The sequence below is a fragment of the Lynx rufus genome, unplaced genomic scaffold (genome assembly GCF_022079265.1).
Source record: "Lynx rufus isolate CCGP_SWC_20201006 ecotype Redwood Valley unplaced genomic scaffold, mLynRuf1.p SCAF_12, whole genome shotgun sequence".
Taxonomy (NCBI): domain Eukaryota; kingdom Metazoa; phylum Chordata; class Mammalia; order Carnivora; family Felidae; genus Lynx; species Lynx rufus.
The window spans coordinates 59581660-59595553 of record NW_025814826.1 but is presented as its reverse complement, the minus strand read 5'-3'; the positions used below and the strand labels follow the sequence as shown (position 1 = coordinate 59595553).

The 13894-nt window shown below is 43.2% G+C and overlaps 1 protein-coding gene across 1 annotated transcript in view; it reads left to right on the top strand.

Annotated features, from left to right (window-relative positions):
* Positions 1 to 13894, top strand: part of DNAAF11 (dynein axonemal assembly factor 11) — a 77865-nt gene that overhangs the window by 17854 nt on the left and 46117 nt on the right. Inside the window, exons 4-5 of the mRNA XM_047073818.1 lie at positions 5156 to 5328; positions 8331 to 8557. Of these exons, the coding sequence (XP_046929774.1) occupies positions 5156 to 5328; positions 8331 to 8557 (400 nt within the window). The remainder of the gene's footprint in view (positions 1 to 5155; positions 5329 to 8330; positions 8558 to 13894) is intronic.

Sequence of the window (13894 nt, the reverse complement as noted above, 5' to 3'; positions counted from 1 at the left end):
ATACACAACACTTTGCCCATTTATTAGTTGATGGATGTTTGGGTTTTTCCACTTTTTGGTTATAAATAAAGTTGCTATGAACATTAACGTATAAGCTCTTGCATGAACGTGTTTTTTTTTTTTAAATGCTTATTTACTTTTGAGAGAGAGACGGAGAGAGACAGAGAGAGAGACAGAGAGAGGGGAAGCGGGAGAGGGGCAGAGAGAGAAGGAGACAGAGAATCCAAAGCAGGCTCCAGGCTCTGAGCTGTCAGCACAGAGCCCGATGCGGGGCTCGAGCTCACGAGCTGTGAGTTCATGACTTGAGCTGAAATCAGCCACTTAACTGACTGAGCCACCCAGGAGCCCCATAAACATATGTTTTAACTTAATTTAGTACATACCTAGGGAACTGCTGAAGCATGTGGTAGCTCTCCATTTAACTTTTTAAGGAGCTGCCAAACTGTTTTTTAAAGTAGTTGCACCATTCTTTATTCCCACCAACAATTTCTGAGTGCTCCAACTTCTCAACATCCTCTCCAGCACTTGTTATTTCCTGTTTTTATTTCTTTCTTTATTTTCTAGGGGCCATCCTGATGGATGTGAAGGGTGTCTTATCATGGTTCTGATTTGCGTTTACCTAATGACGGATGAGCTTGGTCATTTGTGTATCTTATTTGGAGAAATGTTTCTTCAGAACCTTTGCCCACTTTCTAATTAGGTGATTTGTCATTTTATTGTTGATTCGTAAGGCCTATCTATAGGTTCTGGATACTAATATCTGGTCAGATACATGATTTATAGATACATCTTTTCATCTTGAGGTCTTCTTGTCAACTTTCTTGATGTTCTTTGGAGCACAACCTTTTTTTTTTTTTAATAGCTTTATTGAGGTATAATTGATGTACAAACACCTGCACATAGGTAGTGAACAGTTTGTTGAGTTTGGATACACGCACACACCCGTGAAACCATCACCACGATCAAGGGAACAGACATATCCAGCCCCCTTTTTCTCTCACCTCCCCTGGAATGTCCTTAAAATGGATTTGGTCGTCCTAGATCGATTCTCCATGCCTCTTACCCTGTATTCCTTATTTAAACCTCTTTGTCTTGTCACTCCACATTCTGGAAGGTTTCCCGTTTCAGTTTGCAGGCTTCTGTCTCGTGCTTTTATTTATTTTGCGATGTCTGGTAACACTTGGTGTCTGCTCACAATCACAAAGGGTTTGGCCGATCCGGTGGCCAGTGCCGGCTTCTTCTGAAGTTGTGAGGGTCTCTTTCCACATCCGGCCTCCCGCTTGGCTGGCGGGGCTGCTGTGGGCTGGGCACGCCGCCTGGCAGGCCTTACTCTGGAGTACAGGGGCTCGGAGCAGAGGCAGGCAGGCTGCTCTCCCCACCCCACTCCCATCTGCCAATAGCTAAAATTAGGAGGACTTTACTTAGGGTGGTATATTTTAGCCTGTTTGCCGCCCAGCGTAGAAATGGGCGTTTCAGTGGCTGTCAAGGTTACGTGCCAACAATGACCTAAGTGTTCATCATACGTTCTTAATGTTCATCCTCAAAACCTAAGCTGTCGTCGCTGTCAAAGGCCCCAAAGCCATCATCAGTGCTGGAACTGGGGAGACTCTTTCCATCATGGGCATTTTTCTGCATGAGAACTGGAGCCGTCCTTCTCCCCCAGCTGCCACTCTACAGCCCCATTCCACGTTCTCATGGGAACAAGTGGAGTGAAAAAATGGACTCTGTGTGTAGTAAAATGTCAGTCTGTGATGGCAGAGAAGTAATTCAAACTGTCACTCTCAGTCGGCCCGTCCAAGGCTTGTTTTTGTTAAAGTATCTTAAAGGAAGCCGAGAGTTGTTTTCCGGTATGTTTTGCACATCCGCCACTAGAGGGCAGCATTGTCACTGTTGTCTGTCTGAGTTTGGGGAACTGTAGTCCACAGCCCACGCAGGCCTTTTCACGGACGCTTCTCCCATGGGGGCGCCACCTTCCAGCTCTAAGAGGGAGGCAGTGGGCGCAGGGTAGTTTGAGGATGTGTTTGGGGGGATGGGCAGTAGGAAGGGAGGATGCATCATATTGGCTGGCAAATGTACACTTTTTGTTTAATTTTAAAGGTTTGAGGTAAGAGGGGGGAAAGATGGATATACAGACTCAGCCCACCTACTTGAGTAAATTGCAGTATAATTTTAGACATAAGATGGATAGGGGCGCCTGGGTGGCTCAGCCGGTTAAACATCCGACTTCGGCCCAGGTCATGATCTCACGGTCCGTGAGTTCGAGTCCTGCATCAGGCTCTGTGCTGATGGCTCGGAGCCTGGAGCCCGCTTCAGATTCTGTGTCTCCCTCTCTCTCTGCCCCTCCCCCACTCACGCTCTGTCTCTCTCTCTCTCTCCTTCAAAAATAAATGTTAAAAAAATTTTTTAAAAAGATGGATATCCACTTGTTTATTTTTATGTTTTGCTGGATGGCAAGAATTAGCTAGCATACCTCCCGCACCCCCCTCCATCGTGGATTCACCGGGATATAATAAATTGTCTTCTTTTTCCATCCCTCTTCCTTACCCTAACTTGGAAGGAGAGGTGGGGTTTCTAATAGTGTGAGCTTTCCCCCTTGGGAGATCAGTGTTGTCTCAATGACCTTCTCAGCCCCACGGGCCACTGACATGGATCTTCCAAGAACAGGAGAGATGGAGGGGAGGAATCAGTTAAAGGAAGGAGTACCTAACTTCAAAGAAGAGGCTTTCTCACGCCTGGCTAGTTCAGCAAGAATTGTTCATTAGAATGGCGGATGGGGTTTCATTTCTTATGGGTAGGCCAAGTAGAAAAACAATTAAGATTTATCACTTTGAAAACCATAATGAACATTTGGAGGGTCCTTCATGGAAACAATTACAATAAAATCAAATACAGGTACATTTTTTAACTTGTTGGGAGTCTTTGAAATGTCACCCTTTGTCTTCTTTTGGTCCTTCCTTCCTGTTTTCAAAATAGAAAGATGATTTAGGACATATGCCATGTTGCATGCACAGGAGGATAAGAACCTGAACTGTACTGTTGGTCACAGGATTACAGTGGACAAGAAGTAGGTGGGACAATGTGGCCATTGAGATCTGTACGGCTTGGTGACTGATGTAATGGAGGGGTTAAGGGAACAACTTAGGTTAGCACTCAAGTTAACTCTGGCTTGACTCTTGGCCGCAAACACATCTGATACCAAAATGGCAATGACATTGACAGGATTTAGACATCAAGGAGGCAGGAAAGCTGTCGTGAGGAGTGGAGAATGAGAGGAAAAATGGAGAATTCATTTTTAGACATATCGAATGGGATATGTCTTACAGGCATTTGGAAAGAGGAGTATGACATTCGGTTGGATGGTCAGATATAAAGTTATTGTTTGGGACTCGTCAGAATTTGGGGTTGGTTAAACCAAGGAACACAACTGTTGTCGTCAAGAGAGCCATGAGGAGAGAAAATACTGGGTCGAGGATGGAAATCTGGGCTCTATTACCATTGATGGAGTGGAAAAGTCTATAATGGGGATCAAGAGGAAGAAACTGCATCATAAAAGAGGACAAGGAGAGAGCAGTATCACTTTTTCCAAGACAGATGAAACATTTCAAAGAGAAGTCATGGTTGATCAAGAGAGGCACTTGATGTGATGAGCAACAGGTGATGTATGGAATTGTTGAATCACTGTATGGCACACCTGAAACTATATAGCATGGTATGTTGACTAACTGCAATGAAAAACTTAGACGTAAACAAATAAATAAAGCTAAAAAGACAAAGAAAATCAATCTGTAAAAAATGTTTACAGGAGAGAATTTGTGGTTAATCAGGCCATATCAGCAGACTTTTCTAGTGACATAATGAATTGAGGGGTCTGTTAATTTTGTTGGTACGAAGGTCCTTGGTCCCCTGTAGAGGAACAAACCCACTAGAAGGTTGGGGATGGCAGCCAGGAACGGTGGGCTGAACAATGAATGGAATTGAAAAAGAAGAACCAGTACATATTGATTTAGGCTGGTTTGTAATGTAACAATGGGCACTGCCTCCTTCTGGTTCTGTCTCCTCTAGATTCACTTCTCGGTGCCTTTGCACCAAGTACCTTCTTTTCCTGGAATGCCCATCTTTTTCTCCTTTCCCTATATTAAACATACACAAGGTGAAACGCCATGGATTTTTTTTAACCACTTTATCCTGAAGACCTGGCTCATTAACTTGGTCACAGTGGGTACCCAGTAACTCCTGGATGAATGGACGGATGAATGAATGAATGGAGGGTGAGGTCCTACATCCATCTGGAAGCCCTGAGCTAGCCCTGTCTCATTTGGAAGATTCTGGTTTGGGATATGACCAGATAGGAGGAAAACATGGAATTCTGGACGAGGCTGGGCTGGGACTTGAACCCCCATCTGCCTAATTCTCCAGGCTGCATTCCTAACTACCAAGCTCTCAGGGAACCTGAGTGAAGGCTGTTGCTTCAGATCTCCGTAGCATCCGGCTGTCCCTCTAATGAAGGTAGATGGGGCCGATTTACGACAAGCTCCGCTTCAGCGACTACCCCTTTTTCTGTTACTCCCCTGAGGACCAAACTCTTCTTTACCTTTGTTGATACTTTCAGTGCCGTTCTCGGTGGCCTTGGAGCCATTCTGTGTCTTCGCTGTGACTTCGTGAACATTAATTCTGATGCCTGGGGTTTATGAACCGCCTTTTCCTTTTGGGGAACCCTCCCGCCATCATCACCCCTCTTGGCGAGATGTGTCCCGCCTACCTGGAAGAATTCTCAGACAGATTGATGGTGTCCTCTCTAGAGGGATCTTCGTCCTGATGTCGGGTGCTCCCTGGCAGCAGCTGGTACTTGGCTTTCTTCACACCACATGGTGACCAAATGCACATGTTTACCAGCCCGGGACTCGCAGATATGAGCAGGGAAAGTGATTTCCCCTGGCCGCAGGGACAAAAGGGAAATGCAGATTGAGACAGGAGTTAGAGCTAACCCTTTGAGGTGCTGTTTCTGAACACCCACCTGTTGGGTGATGCACTTAATCCACGGACTTAAACTATTCCAACCGTTGTCTCTGCTATGAACTATTACACACATTTTATTACCAGTGTGATTTTTTTTTTATTTTTTTTTGCTTTGTGTTCTTTCCACTCCTTTCAACAGGATGTGAAGGGCTGACAAAACTCGACCTGACCGTAAACTTCATTGGAGAGCTGAGCAGCGTTAAAACACTTGGGCACAATATCCACCTGAAGGAGCTCTTTCTCATGGGTAACCCGTGTGCTGACTTTGACGGCTACAGGCAGTTCGTGGTGGCCACGCTACAGCAGTTAAAGGTACGCTTATTTTAATGATGCAGAAACCTCGGAAAAAGGAAAACAAGCAGCCGCAGTGATGCCTGATTCATTCGTGGCATCGTCGGGGAACGGGTAGTTTTAGAGGAGGGAAGATTCCAGAAAATCGAAACCAACCCTTCGACTTACTGACACTTTAAAGTTGTTTTGATAGCTTGAATAAACTCCTGAAGAATAGATTAAATACATTTCTCCTTTCAGAACACAACAGAGCTTAACTGAACTGTTTCTTTCTTTCTTTTTTTTTTTTTTAAGTGTATATATTTATTTTGAGAGAGACGGAGAGTGCACACGATTGGGGGTGGGGGGCATGGCTGAGAGAGAGAGGGAGAAAGAGAGAGAATCCCGACCAGGCTCCACACGGTCAGTGTGCAGTCTGATGCAGGGCTCAAACTCACGAACCGTGAGATCATGACCTGAGCTGAAACCGAGAGTCAGCTGCTTAACTGACTGAGCCCCCCGGGTGCCCCTAAACTGTTTGTTGAGGAATGCAAATTAGAGTCATGGAGGGCATTCATCATTACTAATAGCAGACTGAAAACTTAAGAGTTTTTGAGATTACTACAGCTACGTACCTCTGTATTACACTGTCTTAAGCTACTGTGCTTTTATAATTATTTTCTTTTTATCATTGCTTTCTCTTTTTTTTTTTTATAATTTTTTTTTTAACGTTTATTTATTTTGGGGACAGAGAGAGACAGTATCATTGCTTTCTCTTAACACGTTCTCTGTGTTAGCGGTTCTCAAACTTTGCTATGCTTTGGAATACTTGGGTGGTGTTTGCTGGGCCCCACCCCAGAGTTTCTGATTTTTAGGTCTGATGTGGCACACAGGATTCTTTCATTTCTTTTTTCTTTTCTTCTTTTTTACATTTATTTATTTTTGAGAGAGAGAGAGGGAGAGAGAGCACAAGCGGGGGAGGGGCAGAGAGAGAAGGAGACACAGAATCAGAAGCAGGCTCCAGGCTCCGAGCTGTCAGCACAGAGCCGGACGCGGGACTCAAACCCACAAACCGCGAGATCATGACCTGAGCCGAAGTCGGATGCCCAACCGACTGAGCCACCCAGGAGCCCCGAGGATTCTTCACTGATACTTGCTGGTCCAGGGAACTCATCTGACAACCTCTACCCGATGTGGCTAATCTCTTATCTTGTATCTCCCCTAACCTAACATTTTTGGAACCTGGGGAAAAAACAGGTGGTTTCTAGAGAAATCCTATACCTGCTTACATTAAACTAGTAATTTTAACTTTCATGTAATTCCAAGAATGTCTGACCTGCGTGTGGCCCCACGCTTCTGCAAGAAAACGCACAGATGCACTGGCTTCACCATAGGCATTTTCTTCTATTCTCAGAGGACATTTGTTTTTAGACTGCCGTGTCCTGCATAGTCGAGATTGCTGGAGTAACGGAGCACATTTCTTCTAATGTGAAATGTTTTTGATTAAGAGAATGAGTCACTCAGGTAATTGAATCCAGAACATATATTTAGAATAAAATGATAAATGAGCTCAAACAAGACCCAAGCTGATCTTCATTATCCAGTGACGTACTAACAAAATGAACTGATGAGAACCAGAATATCACAGAAACAGGCCCTGCACAGAAACAGGCTCATAGCGCTATGAGCCACATCCCTAGAAGGGTGCAGGGGCCAGCCCAGCCGAGCCCCGGGTTGCTGGTGTGGCGGTCAGGCTAGAAGCCTGTGACAGCTGTTGGGCACGTGCCCGACACGAGCAGCCCATGCACAACAGCCGCATGGGTCCTTGTGTCCAAAGCGTATTTTAAATTCTTTTTCCAAATGTCAGCATTGTGATCTTGGTTTATGATTTTACCGATCCCGATAATTTGTTAGATTTCTATTTTACCCAAGCCTCGTGTGTTTTTCCTCGTGCATTAGTTTCCTGTTGCTGCGGCCGTGAATTACCACAAACGTGGCGGCTTAAGACAACACAGATGTTTGCCGCTACAGTCCCGGAGTCAGGAGTCTGATGTTCAGGTGTTGGCAAGGCTGCGTGCCTTGGGCCGCCCTCCCTCCGGGAGAACTCCTTTCCCTGCACGTTGAGCTTCCGGAGGCTGCCTGCATGTGTGAGCTTGTGGCCCTTGCCTCCAGCCTCAAAGCCGGCAGTGGTGGCTTCCTCTGATCTCTCCCCGATTCTGACCCTGCCACTTCTCCCTTCTTCTTTCCCTTATGAGGACCGTTGTGGTTCCACCGGGCCCATCCAGATAATCCAGGATGATCTCTCCATCTTAACACCCTTAACTTAATCACATCTACCAAGACCCTTTTGCCATGGTAGGTAACATTCACAGGGATGAGAAGGTGAACATTCTTGAGGGGCCTACCTTGCATTTCTAATGCCTTACCTCTTTTTATACAATGGGGCTGGACAAAATACACAGGTGTTTTTAAACTAGTAGCTTTGAAACTTCACATTTTAATTGGTGTTTTTATTTTAGTATTTCAGCTTGGAAAATCACTTTGAAAATACCAGGTATAAACAGTGACCATAACAATTGACAACCTACTGGGTGCATCTTGTTGTCGAGGGTAGAAAATGGGCCCATTCGTATTGGAGCCCAACTCTGTCTAATATACAAGACCCCTTTTTGTAGAGAGCATTTCGAGGTGGCACCGTTATACTTTGGAGCTGTGGTCTGACCTGAAGCTTTGATGTTCTTTATATAGTGAGCAGGTATAAAATCAATAGATCTTGAGAGCTTGTCACTAATAATTGGTTTCAACAGACAACATACTTATTATTTTACCCATAAAGATACTCTGTAACTCTGTTAATTATATGAAGTAGACATTGATTTAGATCAAAGTTTCTGATGTTTCCCATTCATTACTTTGCTTTTAATTCTATATCACCAAGGTGCATTATTTGTTATTTCTAAATTTACAATATTCCAGTCAAAGTCAACGTGATTCAAATTGTGACTTTTGAATAACTACACCATGTTGGTTGTTTTTTATTCAAGTGGTTGGACGGTAAAGAAATCGAGCGTTCAGAAAGGATTCAGGCCTTGCAGAACTTTCCAGTAATTGAACAACAAATCAGAGAGCAAGAGGAAGCTTACTGCCTCAAACGGGCCAAAGACAAGGAAGAGGCTCAGAGGAAACTTCGAGAAGAGGATGAAAATGAGGCCAAGGAGAGAAGTCACTCAGTCTTCGAGGGACAGAGGTACGCAGACATCAGTGCCACTCTGTGCGCAAATTACGAGGGTTTACTTTCTACTTCAGTTAAAAGCAGCTTTTCTCTTCTCAAAGTGTTCACGGTATCATATTTCAGGTGATCGATTTGGAGAATAAATTGTGATGTGACTTTGGGGGGAAGAGTATGAACACCTCATTGTTTGTGACAATTCTCTGAGGCTTTCCTTCCTTCCCAAATTTCCTTTGCATCTAAAATTATCCTCAGACAAATCTCTATAAGATGCACAGGAAAGATGAGTTAACAGGGGTATTTCAGAAAAGTTAAATGTAAATCACATTATTATAAATCAAACAATTTTGATTGCATCATAAAATATTCTGTTTTGTGAATTATATAATGAATACATTTTAATGTGATTAATAAGCCTCTAAATTGGTCTTTTTTTTACAAGCCAGAATTTTTCACACTTGTTTATTTTAAGTGAATTACAGCCACAGTCAGTTGATTTGATTCCATATGGTGAAAGCTTTAAATAGTTTGAAAACAGAATCTCTTAATCTTGAGAAAATAATAATTATATTTCAGACATGCATAAATATTTAAAAAATCAATAGACACAATAGTTCCACCCAGATTTAATAAATATCAGTAGTTTGCATTTATGCTCTGTATCTTTTTAAAAACGATAAAAAGATACAACATCACTGAGAGGCTATCCCCTTCTCTCCTCTTCAGTGGGTCCGCCATCCTGAAAGTTAAGTGTGTATTTGGTATATGTGATCCCATCCATATTTTAGATATATTTGTGATATAATTATGCCTCCTTGAACAAGAGTGGCTGTGTGTGTGTGCGTGTGTGTGCGTTTAGCACAAACAATATCTTTCTACAACTTCGCTTTGTATTCAATGTTATGTTGTTGAGATTTTTGCGTGTAAAGACAGGTGGAACTAGTTCATTCATTCTGACTCTGTAATCCATTGGATGAACAAATCACAGATTATCCCAGAGGTGATGTTCAAAATATTTAACAGCTAGTGACTCATTGGCCCTGACCAATCAGATGTGCACCAGCTCTAACAACCTGCACGGCCCTCGGAGCTGGGGTCAGCTGCAGACCAGCCCAGGTGCGGACTCCCCTCATTGGGTGGCCACCTGGGGTGTTTCCCTTCTTCTATTTCTTTCAGACAACATTGCTCATGTCTCCTTATGAAGGTATGAAAGTTTCTCTAGAGCGTTCAGCAGTGACATTGCCACATCATTAATTAGGAACATTTTTCAACCTAATAGTCATTGCCCAATTGTTTTCTAAAGTGCATTAACTTATACTCCTATATCAACAGTATAGGAGAGTTCCTAATCTTTGCCAATATTAGATAATATGATATTTAAAAACACTTTTTTTCATGTTTATTTATTATTGAGAGACAGAGACAGAGCATGAGCAGGGGAGGGGCAGAGAGAGGAGACACAGAATCCGAAGCAGGCTCCAGGCTCTGAGCTGTTAGCACAGAGCCCGATGTAGGGCTTCAACTCACAAACTGCGAGATCATTCCCCGAGCCAAAGTCGGACGCTTAACCGACTGAGCCGCCCAAGCACCCCAGGATAATATGATATTTTAAAACATGGACCAATCAAGTTATTTGTTAAGTAACACCTAATATTTAATTTGTATTCCTAGAATTACCAGTGAGTTTCAGTATCTTAAGTGTCTTCTTATATTTGTATTGGCTATTCATATACTCTTCAGGCCCTCTGCCTACCTTAAATAAGTTGTTAAGTTTCTTTCTTATTGACTTACAGTTATTTCATATTCTAGATGCAGATTCTTTAGTGTTATGTGCTTTGCAAGTATCTTTTTCCAGCCTTTGACTTATCTTTAATTTTAATAAGTGCTTCTGCTTTATAGAATTAAAAAATGGTAATATAGTCAAGTTTGTTTTTGTATTTTTTGGTCTCACTTATGAAATTTTTCATTTAGGCAACGTTTCATTACTCCAGTGTCCTATCTGTCTGTGTGGAATTAAGCTGTGACTACAGTGGGTAGTAGGGTACCTGTCATTTCCCATATGGGTAGCTGATTGTCTGCTCCATTATGAAGGTGCTCTTCTCCTGACCTGTCACACCACCCTTCCCATATACCCTTTACACGCGTACTCGTGTGTCCATTTCTGGACTCCCTGGACTGCTCCGTGGATGTACCTTCATGTGGTTTTAATCTGTAGATTTATGGTAAATCTTGATATTTGGTAGGAGGTATTCCCATGTTTCAGATTTATCTCAGCTGTTCTTAGCTCTTTACTTTTCTGTTAGGAGTTTACAATCTGCTATTCAAATTCCCTAAAAAATCCCTAGTGTAATTTTGATTGAAATTGCATTCAATTTATATGTTAATTAGGAGAAAGTTGACATCTTCATGACTTTGATTCTTTCCTTGCTGAACTGTGGAATAGCTTTCTCTATTTATTTAGACCTTCTTCTGAGTCCTTCAATAAGGTTCTATAATTTTTCTCCATAAAGGTTTTCTTTTATTAGATTTATCTCTAAGTATCTTGTATAATGGCATTTTTAAAATACCCTTGTAATTGGTTCTTGCTGTTGGATAAAGAGGCGAATATACTGATATTGTATTAAGCAATCTTGCTGACCTTTTTAAAAAGGTGCCGTAGTCTGTAGATGATCCTGTGTTTTTTCTTTTTTTTTTTTTTTAATGTTTATTTATTTTTGAGAGAGACAGAGACAGAATGCGAGTGGGTTGGGGCAGAGAGAGAGGGAGACACAGAATTCAAAGTAGGCTCCAGGTTCCGAGCTGTCAGCACAGAGCCTGACGCGGGGGCTCGAACTCATGAGCTGTGAGTTCATGACCTGAACCGAAGTCCGTCGCTCAACCCACTGAGCCACCCAGGCGCCCCTGATCCTGTGTTTTCTATGTGGAAAAACACTTTTTTTTTTAAATAAATGGCAACTTTAAAGAATTTCCAATCCTTAGGCCTCTGCTTTGTAATTTTCTTTATGGTGGCTGCTAAGGCCCCAGTAGAGGGCGAAATGGCAGCAGTAAGAGTGAGAATCTGTATCTGGTTCTGACTTTAAAAGGAAGGTTTCCAATTTCTCATCAGTAAGTAACGCATTTGCTGTGGGGTCTTGGTAGAGTTAAGTGAATTTCCTTTGATTCCAAGTTGATGAAGAGCTCTTATCATCACAGATGCTGGATCTTATGAAATGCTTTCTTTTTCTTTTTTTTTTTTTTTGGCCTCTATTGAGATAATCATGTTTGTCTATTAATGTGTTGAGTCACATTAATGTATTTCCCAATATTAAGCCATCCTTGAATTTCCAGAAGAAACGCACTTTGTGATATATTTGTAATAGATTTCTGCATTCATTTTTCTAATATTTTATTTATAATATTTAAACCTACATTCGTGAGTTTATGCTGTAATATTCTTTTTTCACTGCATTTTTCCCGGTGTTTTGCATTAGTTATAATAGGCACAAAGAATGTGTTAGGGATCATCTACTATTCTTGCTTCATACAAGTTGACAAATGTTGACAGCAGGCTGTTGCTTGCATTGAGTAGAAGCACACGGCTGGGTTGGTTTCTTGCCCTATTACTTCTCCACAGGACTGACTGGTCCTTCCGTTCCTCCCATGACTGCATTCAGCCTATTTGCACAGATACCCAGACATTCTGGCGGACGGTCATCAAAATAGTGAATCATCCACTTAGTCAGAAAGGAGTAGGGAGCCACTCCCTTTTAACGCTGCAAGAAGAAATGCCATCAAGATGTAGGGGGCGACTGCAAGAAGGGGAGACAGTCATCTCACCCCTTGACTAGAGGCAGCCTGCTTCCAGCCTGGAGACTTGAAATGATGTGATGTGTCCTGGAATAGCCTAGAGCAGGAGTGTCAGGAGAGTGGGCGTCAATGGAATCAACTCACGCCTCAGCATCTGTCATGTCGAGGATTTGGGAATACCCCGTGGGCCAAGTACACGTGGAAGAAGGAACTGCACTTGGCTTTCTTTGAAAGGATACTGTCTAAGTGAGTAGCGGCAGTGAGGGACCGTGGGGTGGACTGTCAGTGGCCCAAGCTGAGTTGTCATAAATGACCAGCCGGGTAGTATGTTGGTCGCTCTGATAGGGAACAGTGTGCTTGGAAGGCCATTGTAATGTCTCTGAGAACCAGTAAATGTGCTCAGAAGACAAAACCGGTAACTGGGCATCGGCCCTAGAACGGGAGCCAGGTGCCAAGGTGTAAGAGCATCAGTGTCAGATGAGATGTTTGCCTCCTTCTCCCCATCCATTGTCCCAGGTCCAAATTTCTGAAGTCGGGGGGACCTGAAGAAGCCAGCGAGGTGGGATACAGAGGGAAGGAGTAGGTGAGCGAAGGGGGGTTGGCATAGCCCGTGCCCCTCTCCCCGTGCACAGCCCAGTCACGAGCTAGGTGAGGGGTGAGGGGTTTGGAGAGGGAGGGTAAGGGCTTCGATTTGGATGTAAGTGAAGTTTTATTTAAACTGTAGGCCTTTGGGTGGCTCAGTCGGTTGAGCATCAGACTCTTGATTTCAGCTGAGGTCACGATCCCGGGGTGTGGGATGGAACTCCGAGTCGGGCTCTGCGTTGAGCATGGAGCCTGCTTGGGATTCTCCCTCTCCCTCCCTCTCTCCCTCTCCTCTCTACCCCACTCATTCCCTCTCTGTCTAAAATAAAATAAATTAAATTAAAGTGTAGGCCTCTAATTCCCGAAAGTGAGTGTTAGCGGAGATGGGACTCTTCTAAACGGGACCGTAGGGCTGTGGGATGTGCTCACGAGTGGGAAGAGAGTTCTGAGAGCACAGATGTGAAGGAAGTGGCTGAAGAGCCCATTGTTTGTTTGTATCCTGATGAGATCAGTCTGTTTTGTCTCCTGGCTGCTCGCATTTCCATGCATTTTGCCTTCGGAGACTTAAGTTATTTAGCTGATATTTCTATAGTTTTTCTTAAGTGCAATGATGTTTATGTGTATTATTATCTTTTTACATTTTACAAAATAGAAAAGTGAACCAATTAGTCACTTTCCAGCAAAAAACAATCCTTTTAATTTTTTTTTTTAATGTTTATTTTTGAGAGAGACAGAGTGTGAGTGGAGGAGGGGCAGAGGGGCAGAACGAGAGGGAGACACAGAATCCGAAGCAGGCTCCAGGCTCTGAGCTGTCAGCACAGAGCCCGGCGTGGGGCTCGAACCCACAAATCGCAAGATCATGACCTGAACCGAAGTCAGACGCTTAACAGACTGAGCCACCCAGGCGCCCCCAAAAACAAATTCTTCTTTTTTTTTAAACAAACTCCTTTAACTGGAAATGGAACCAATTATTTCAGTGATGATTACCTAGGATGTGATAGGATATTATAA